A 10107-nucleotide genomic window follows, 5' to 3' on the forward strand; every position below is an offset into this window, starting at 1 on the left:
AATCATTTTTTGTCTACACACGCCGATAATTGCCGCTATACCGCGATTCCACTCCACGTGCAACAAATTATCGATCGTTAAGCGATTGCGATCACGTGGAAATTGATTAAATAACTTTAATCCTCGGTTTAAATAGCAGGCTGATAAAAAAAGAAAACGACTACCCTGAGCGCGATATCCTTACGATAAAATTTCTCGGAATTTTCTCCGAAGAAAATTATGATAAATAAACGAGCGGACGTAGAATTATTGAAACTGGACCGCTATTTTAAGAAGCAGGAAAGTGGATTTGATCGCGGCCGCGTTTACTGTCCTCTTAATTTTTCAACCAGTGAAATTCGAGCTACGTGACCGATTATCGCATCTGGTTGCCTAGCAGTTTACCCCGAGGGAGCTTCATACATTTTTCCCCGACCGCTCGTCCTCTCATCACGATTCCTCCTATCCGCCTGCAATATCTGACCAGTTCCCTCGAGAACCGGCAGATGAGTATTATGATAGACGAAAGGAGCAAGCTCGAGATGTACGAGTAGCTCGTCGTTAGACGACGAGGAAAAGGAAAATCGTGCGAGAGGTAGAAGGACGATGAGCGCAGAGGTTAACGAGATCCTGATACTTTGAATAGTCTATTCGCTCGGTTCTCTATACTTCTTCCTTTGATCTTAACCCTTTGAATGGCAATTTATTTGCCAGCCTGTTCATTCGGAACGTTTGACCCATTTGAAAGTGACGATGAACCGAGCGTGATAGTCTGTACTTAACTCGCGGACGGCGGACCACGGAGAGAGGCCCAATTTTCATTTTATTTCGACTAACTAGTAGAAATTCGATTTGTCACGGATTTCGATTCAACTAAAGGATTAAACGATCAAAGTTTAAACTCGTTCCGCGTCATTTTCGCGGCGAGGAAATTCTCGCGCACGCGTTATAAGGTGAATGATAATATTTACGCGCGAGTAGAAGCAGTCCGGCAAATATTGTTCGGCGGCCGGATTTTCCTGCTGCAACGGCGATTTGCATAAGGTGCGTTCATAAATCAACGACGAATGTTTCGGTCCGAGGGCAACCCTGTACCTCCTCGTGAACGATACGCGATAGGTGGCTAACGGAAACTTTAATAAGTCACTTCGTCGTGACTGGATTCTGTCTTTCGTATTGCTACCAGATTCAAATTTCCCTCAAGAAATCGCATCGTTAACGAATTGAAAACTTCGACTTAATTAAGTCCAACATTAACGTCCACTAAATCGTCCGTTCCGTTTCGCTTATTCGACCAACGATAACACTTTCCCCCGAGTAAATCCGATTCACCTTCTCGTCGTGCTTATTTTCAGCATTAAAAATGCCTCTGTTTACGGAACACCTATTTCTGTATTTCGCTCGCGTACCGTACAACTACGGACGGTCCCTTTGTCGAGCAATTACGCGAAAAAGTTTCAGACTATCTGAAACCGTTCTCCATTTTAACCAAATAAAATTTTCCTCTTAATTTTCCTCGAACTTCTAACTCCGCGATTCTCCTGCAACGCAAACTCTCCTCTCGAAACACCGACGGAATGTTGTTCTTATTAAGATGAATTTGTACGCCAACGTCAATAGGGTGGCGCAAAATTTTCGAAGGGAACACCTCGACGGATACACGGTATTCCCTTAGTTAAACGAAAACTTGAAATTCCTGCGGCGCATTCCTACGCGCTTCTCTGTTTGAGAGTAAAGTCTGCGTAGATAGCAGTGTTCTAAAGACTAATACATCACGATCGTTATAACCGATTATAACTGACTATGAAGTAATATCCGAAGGTAACTTTACCTTTGCTAACGAATCTCTTCAAACGTTTGTTCCACGTTTAATCGAGCTGGAAAATCAACTTTTCTTCGAATACAATTTCTGATGAGATCGAAGTTACCCTACGTAATTTCGCGATAACAGAGTTATTTTTAAATACCAACAGGGGGACACCTTTCCACGGATCGCGCCCACGCCTTTTCTTGACACGAGCCAAAACGCCGGTACCAAGTTTTACGATAACAAACGGCCGATTCTTTTCGCCTTTCCATTGGTCCCCGAATAGTAACGTATATATTACCTACGAATGGTTTACGGCCCTGCTGCTTGTCGAGATTCGTGAGATTAAGAAAATCGAAGGACGCGAATCGAGCGAATCCGAACGAGGCAAGTCCCGAATCAAGGAGAAGAATTCGGCGAAAATTTTATAAAAAGAAATTCTACTCTGTCTGGCAGAGATCTCCGTCGAGACGTCGTCGACGAGATGCTTTAATACTGGCTCGATTCCATCCACCCGTCGCGTCGCCTCGTTAATTTCGCGAGGCGAATAATTAATCCGCGACCTTGTGAAAACGAACGGTTTTACACGGACAAGAGAGAATAAACTCGGATTTCCGCGAGCCTATTTTGTACGTTGGACACTTTCCAATCGGTAGAGTCTCGTTGGTCGCTGATTTTCGTGTTTCGACTCTAAAACACCGCGTCGAAGGAGAAAGTGAAATGAATCTTGCGCTTCGACGAGCCAGATCGTTGAAAAGTTGAATTCGAGAGGAACACGCTCCTCGAATCGATTGTACGATTTTATCTGATAACATATCGACCCGTTTTATACCGTTAACTTTCGAATTATAGCGCGTCGAGTTGAAGTTAACCCTTTCGACACGAAAATTTGCTCAATTTTTACTGTCGAGTTTAATTTTTGGAAATAAATTGAAAATAATTTAAAAGCACTGAAGGAAAATTCAAACGATATCAAAGCGAATGCATCGAATGGGTTAAACGTACTCTCCGGATCGATTAAAACAAATAACGAATGTGCAGCGTCATTTTACAGAGGTAAAGTCCAGTTAGAGCGTTCAGAATCTTTTGTAGGCGTAATCAGAAGCTGGTACCAGCAGAGTTCATTGTACCCTGTCGCGACGTGACTTCCGTTTCTACCTTTGTAGATACATCAGAAGCACACGTTGATGAAATAACGGAGGAAGGACGGCGAGATAACGTCAGGAATTCCCGAAGACGGACCATTGTGATATCGTTCGGTCCAAAATCTCCTTTTCCCCTTCGTTTGCGTACAACGGTGCATTGTCACTCGGGGCAAACATAAAATCGGAAAGCTTTCAAATACTAACCATATTATCCACGTGAAATTATAAGAAATTTTAAGTTCAATACAACTGAAAAACAATTATAAGATTGCTTCTTTGAAATGAAAAGAAAATTAATTTGAAATTATAACACTCGACTTATCGTATTTTCTATTGTTTATTGTACTAGAATTAGCAACGAGGAAAAAAGAAGGTATTTTAAGCCTCGGAAGAGCGATAAACCTTCCGTGTTACATGGTTTATCGAATCCCCGAGACGTTCGACTCGTAATGTAAACGCAATCGATGTACACCCACGTACCATACCGGAAAACCATTCCGCTATCTTTGGAGCTGAATATCGAACGGTTAGAAATTACATCTTTAAACGTTTCTTTACCATTCGCGTAACTCGTATCGGTATTGATTATTGATCTACGAGAATGAATCGTGTTCGCGTTACCGAAACGACCCATCGAGACGTTTACAATGCAAACTGTACCTTCGAACACGCGCCGACTAGTAACACATTAATTTTAATGTTTATCGGTAATGAAAGAAGCAGAAATTTGCCTCGGGTTAGACGATGAGTCGTTCATCTTCGTGTTTAAGGAAATGATTAATTATTTGATTTGCAACTGATTTTCTGTAAAATTTAAATCACTCTTCTAGCGAATGTTTCAAATCCTTCTAGCTATTCTAATGGAGTTCGAAGTAAGCAGATTTCGAATAAGAGCATTAAACGTGTCGGTGAACAGATAGGACCGTGTCAACTTTGAATTATCTAACCGAGAGCTCGTTAAATTCTTATCTATGCGGTTCAATTAGATCGCATTCGGTCAATTAAATTGGCGTATTTAACGGTTTCGCTACTTCGATCGAGAAAGTTGTTTTCGATCGGTCAATCTACCGTACATTTCTACGCAACTCCACTGCTACAGTTTCGACTACGTTTCCTAAGTTAGAAATTTTATTATTCAAAGCGTGTATTCGCGAGTACCAAACGCCTGTCGAATGTTGCAAAAGCAGACAATTTTGATATTCTTACAAACTGCGCAATTTTCAGCAAACGGATAAAAATGATGTAAGGTACACGGACAGAGGCTTGTTAGAATTATTATTATACTTAGCTCCTTGCAATTCACGAGGAAACATTTAAATAACACTTTACACCTTCTGCGTTATCAATTCTATAAATAACTTAGCATCTTCGCGTAAAACAAACACGATCTTAGGAAGCGATCGATCAATTTAACCGTGAACAATTATTTCTAACGAGAGAGTCGCTTATGAAAATTAATCAAACGCTCGGCAAAGTAGTTGAACAAGAAAGATGCATACGCTCTTCCAATTCGGGCGATGAACAACGTAACGTGATAATTCACGCGATAACTACTTATCCTGTGAAATAATACAATCAGCTGTGCCGTGGAGGGAATTTTTGTTAAAGCTGCTTAACGCGTAGATATCCATGGTAAAGATACTTCAGCAAATGTCAGTGAAACTCTGGTTCGCTATATAAACCGGTAAACGAAAAGGGCGATCGATCGGTCGCGCAATATGAAGCAATATCCAGTTTGTCGTCTATACATATTTTTGAATCAGGAATGCGTATATTTTCGCGACAAATTATGCGAATATCATTAACGCCATCGGTGCCTGCCTTTCACACGAGACACTTCTCGAACTAGAACGTGTGTCCAATAGAGAATGTGCGATTGAATTTTCGGCACAACCAGCGAAAGGGTTAAAAGGATTTGAAAATTAGTGAATTCTGTTCGCCAGTAGCAGCGAAGGGAAGAGAGCCGGTATCTGTGGAGAAGTTGAAGCGCCATGAACCCGGGTTCATGCTTTACGATCGCGCTTAACAGCTGGATCCACCGCGATATCGTTTACTAGGAACACAAATGCAATTACACAATGAAGTAGTAACGGCAATAACTGCGATAAACCTGGCGGCCGTTGCGTCGATGCGGACGGAAACGCGGCCGAGAGTGTGCATGAACTTCGAACGTATCGGGCGAACGTATGTAGCTGGTGCGGGATCGTTATAAATCATGCAATAATTCAATTATTTCTATGCTCCTCGCGGGGGCTCGAGTTCGTGTGGGTGCGAAAGGAAACGTGATGGAAATATTATGAAACGTAGGATATACAATAATTAAAAGAAAATACAAGACCTTGGAATTTGGGTAAATCTATGGGGAGATCTACGGCGATAGCCAGAAACCCCGAAAACTGGAATAAGAAGCTAGGAACGTTGGAACCCCGAAACCGGAGGAAACCTACGGCGATGGCCGAAAATTCTGTAATTCTGAAACCCAGGAAACCTACGGAGGAACCTTGGAGAAGGAGGCCTACGGCGACAGCCTGGACCTCCGAACCCGTGAGAAGAGAAGCCTGTGACAAAGGCCAAAAATTCTGGAATCCTGAAACTCGGGGAAACGTACAGATGAGGCCAGGAACCCCGGGAAAAGAAGGCCTAGGTCGATGGTCAGAAACCCCGGAACCCAGGAAATAGAAAACCCCCGAAACCCCGAAACCTAAATAAACCTACGGGAAAAGCTAGAAACCCCGGAAAACCAACTATGCTCGGTACTATATACGATCTGAAAATTTTCGAGTTCTAGTTTCGACACAATATTACCTATATAAACATGAGTCGAGTAATTTTCCAAGATGTACAAAACAGGTTACCATTCTCTACTTTTACGTGATTTACACAAACTGCTCTCCTTCCGTAACGTTCGGGACAGGTAAACCGTGTGCCTTACGTGGTTAACCCGTTTTCTTGTCACGCGTCAACCGAACGCTCTCTATTATTCGCAGGTGTACATGCAAACGAACGGGATAAAATACGAGCGTTCTATGGGGAAAGTGGTCGCGATTCAACGATGCCGGTTATTAAACCGCTTCCCGTGGAAATAAACAACCCGGAGGAAAAAGAACGCGTGTTCTCACCGGTGATAATTTCCTTCGCTAACAAATCGTCCGCGCGAGAGAACGAGAAATGGAAAAAAAAGTGATTCAATGTGAGACTAATCGTTGGTAGAAAAAGAAGCAGATTTATTCCACAGCAGTTTCTTTCGGTATTTAAGTGAAATTTTAGGCACACTTGCGACTATATCGAATGATGGCTTATTAACACTAGAACTATCTACCAACGTTTGATGCACACTAATTTTTAACTTGAAAATAATACAGAAAATTAAATAAATATGGGATGAAACATAATTTAATATACAGGGTGTCCCAAAACTACCTTGAAGGGGTGGTAGCTGGTGTGATTCTGAATCCAGCTACCACCCCTTCAAGGGACCAACGGTAGTTCTGGGACACCCTGTATATATCCATTCTTTATCTCAACAATAGCCAACATACATTGCAGGAAAAATACCTTGATAAAATTTATAAATTAAAATAAGAAACTTGAAACCAGTCATTTTGACTGGTTTGATAGTTCTAGTGTTAAAGTAATATTTTCGATTTCGAAGTTGCCTATATTTTCACCATTTTCTATCATCTTCAAACGATATAGAAAGCACGTTTCGAGCATCGCAATGAAACATTTACAAGACCATCAAAGTTTGACCAGGATGAGGTCATTTCTATTAGCATGAAACTGAGGTAAACACGAATGACTAAGATGTAATGAAAAAAAAAAGAAACCCACGACATGGGTCCCGAAGGAAAAGTACACAACAATGTTCAAAAATCGTAAAACTACGAAACCGTATTGAACTGTCGAGTGTTCTCAAAGGTATCCGTGTGTTTTACCTTGCTTCCCGCGGCACGAAAGGAACGAGAAATCGAATAATGAGCAAAGTGTGCTCTGGAAAACGGACACGTTCGCGCAAATACGTGGTGAACACCGGATGTGTACAAATTCATGGTACAAGAAACGTCCATTCTCTGGTGTCGACCAAAGACAAAAGGTCTTCGAGATCGACCATCGAATGGCTATGTTTTCATTTCGATGCAAATGGTTAGAAAGAAAAAAAAAAGAAAGGTAGAACAAAGCGATTGACGAATCTCTCGATACTTTGAAGCTCCCGAAAGGCCAATGAAAAAGAGACGAAAAAGATGAAAAACAGACAATCGAAACGATCGGTGGTGATCGATACCGTCCAATAATCGTTCGATATTTGGATGCACATTTATTCCGGGTGCTCGAAATATTCGAGTGTTCGACACAGACGAATCGAATGAAGAATATATGTATGCTCGATTGTTCCAACATACTCGGAAATTTCGACGATTCAATCTTTCAAATGCAAATGGAAATGTTCAAAATACGATTTCGAGTATTCTTTGCATTCCTACTATAATATAATTGGCTCCTTAACATTTATTAAATTTAGAATATGCAGTCTATGATTACAGCAAAAAGGAGTTACAATAATAATGGGGATATTTTTATATTAAAAAATTATTAGACTCCCTAATGGATACTATGATAGTCAACTATGGTAACTTCCTATCATTATAATTAATTGGAAGGTAAAAATGATCTGATTAACTTGATACCTTGACGATTTTATATTCCTATAATGTAAATTTCTTTATTGCTTTCGTCCTCGGGTACTGCACGTAAAGGTCAACGGTGAGTATATATTTATTACCCTGACACGTGATTATTATGGCTTTCATAACATCGACAATGAGATCATTGTTACTGATGAATTGAAACCGTGCAATACCATGTAAATTCTATTTCTGTACACGAGGACTGAATTTTTGGTGAAATATTATATTCAAAGAAATAGGGTAAAATTTCTAAAATTTCTAAAAGCGTTAACAAATATTTTACTTAATTGAAAAAAGCATAGGAGACTATGTAATCCGTTGACTATCATAGGGATTAGCATTATTAAAAAATAATTTAAAAAATGAATAGAGTCGCTATTTATTTAAATAACGTAACGCAGAAAAATTAGAAAATTAGAAACTATCCATATCTTGCATTATTTAAATTGGACTACTTGTCCATTTCTACTGTCACAGTGAACTCAGCATACAAGTCTACATACACTTCCAAAGACAATAATTTTAATTAAGATAAACATATTTAACCACCAAAATACGAGATAATATTAACACAGTGTATTTTAAAAATGTTGAACTCTGATTTTTACTGTAACCTTTTCTTGATACGATTACATATTAATTATATCCGTAAATTTCAATTGACAAAAAACAATTATCATCGGTATCCCGTTTGCACTTTGTTCACCCTGTGACCTAGAAATGGGCGTTGGAGTATTACGTAACCCGTCACGCTTGCCTGTACCGGCAAGCATGCAAGTATTTGACACAAGTCTATTCGTACGATGAAAGAATGAAATCGAACGACTTTAAGTTAATTAATCGTATATAAAAATCGTTGGGATAAAGTTGAAGCCTTGATACACTTTCACACGTACGGTAGAGCAAAAACAAATGTTAATACAAAGGAAACATTCTTCGCTAGCGAGGAAGGAGAGAAAAAAAAATGTTCTTCGTCTGTCAATGTTTGTTTACCGAGAGATAAACTCCAGGGACTATCGTGAAATATAACGTACAAGACATTCCTGGGACTGTATACGGCCCCACGGGTTTCCCTACAGCTGAACGATGACAGACTCCCCCTACACTTGTTGTTATGCAACGGAGCGTGTGGACCCGGCTCCGAGTGCCGGCTAGCGAAATGAGCGAAATAACGTTCTCGTGGTTTAGAGCGCACGTGCATCTCCAAGGTTCACTGTACGAACAAGCTTTTGTACCAAACGGATGCACATAACCTTCCTCCTCGTTCAAATAATCCGTTCGATTTCACTCGTTAATACGTTGGTCGCAATGGTAAAAGAAAATGACAGAAAATGTACTCACCACAGACGTTCAGCCAACCCTCCACACGGCAAGGATACTCCAGCTTCATCGTGGACCGCCGTAGCCAGGCTCCAAGTACCAATGACGTATCACACAATACACTTGTCACATAAGAAAACGAGTTATCACTGTTAAACAATATCCGCGGCACACATTTTCTCGCGCGTTCACCCGACCGGAAACGAACCGACAGATTTTCGAACCTCCCACGAAAATGCACGTGAACCGAACGATACACGGAATAATCAGAGACAACGTGAACGCAGAATGTAGAAGTGACGTTCGTACGAACGCGATCGTAAACACTGTCTGGCGTGTTGCGTGCGCAAACCGTCGACGCGATCCACACACACCGGCGAACAAATCCGAACTGACTGAATGTACCCTCTCGCGTCCTCGTTGAGCCAATCTTCTTTCTCCCTCCTACTCACGTGACTCCATCGCCAGCCTCTCTCGTTTTCAGGTGGTGCGCTCATCCCGCATTTTATTTTCTTCTTCTTCTTCTTCTTTTAATTTGAATTCCAATTGTTCTAGAACAATTTTTTGGTTATTAGAGCACGGAAGATGTTACTGTCACTGTGAGTTGTTCGTTCGACTGACGCTTCAATTTGAAACGATAATCGGTAGGGGATACATTCGATTTATCGGAAGTTCAAATCGAATCGCCGCCATTTTGGACGCTTGAGTGATCCTTGAAATATGTATCGAAATTCAATAAAATTGTATTTCAAATGTTTGTTATATCACTCTTAAACTGAATTTAAGTTGAATTTTACATAAATATAGAGAGATTATAATAAATTTTTGTCACTTTTGTTATTTGGGGAAGCTGTCATATTTGATTTTGGCGGAATCACGTGGTGTATTTCAATACTATTTATTAAAGTTTTAACTAATATTTGAATATTTCTTGTCAATAAATTGTAAATACGAAATACGAGCGTTGTTATACGAGTTAAGTTAATTGATGAACTGTTTTATTAACATAGTTTTCGTTATACCAAATTCCAACTCTTCTACGATCAAAGCCACTGACTCTTATTACACATTTAATCACATAACGCGATTCTTTTGTGTGATCTTTTTCAAATATCATTATAATATGCCTCTTACGAATAAAGAAAGCTTGGTGAAGAATTTATAAAAGCAA

The 10107-nt window shown here is 40.2% G+C and overlaps 1 protein-coding gene across 1 annotated transcript in view; it reads right to left on the reverse strand.

Moving 5' to 3' along the window:
• The window catches only part of LOC114878208 (disabled homolog 2-interacting protein), a 214863-nt gene extending 205376 nt beyond the window's left edge, over positions 1 to 9487 (reverse strand). Inside the window, exon 1 of the mRNA XM_046288141.1 lies at positions 8958 to 9487. Within this exon, the coding sequence (XP_046144097.1) occupies positions 8958 to 9006 (49 nt within the window). The 5' untranslated portion in view covers positions 9007 to 9487. The remainder of the gene's footprint in view (positions 1 to 8957) is intronic.
• Between the last annotated feature and the right edge of the window lie 620 nt (positions 9488 to 10107).

The sequence above is a fragment of the Osmia bicornis genome, chromosome 12, assembly GCF_907164935.1.
Source record: "Osmia bicornis bicornis chromosome 12, iOsmBic2.1, whole genome shotgun sequence".
NCBI classification, from domain to species: Eukaryota; Metazoa; Arthropoda; class Insecta; order Hymenoptera; family Megachilidae; genus Osmia; species Osmia bicornis.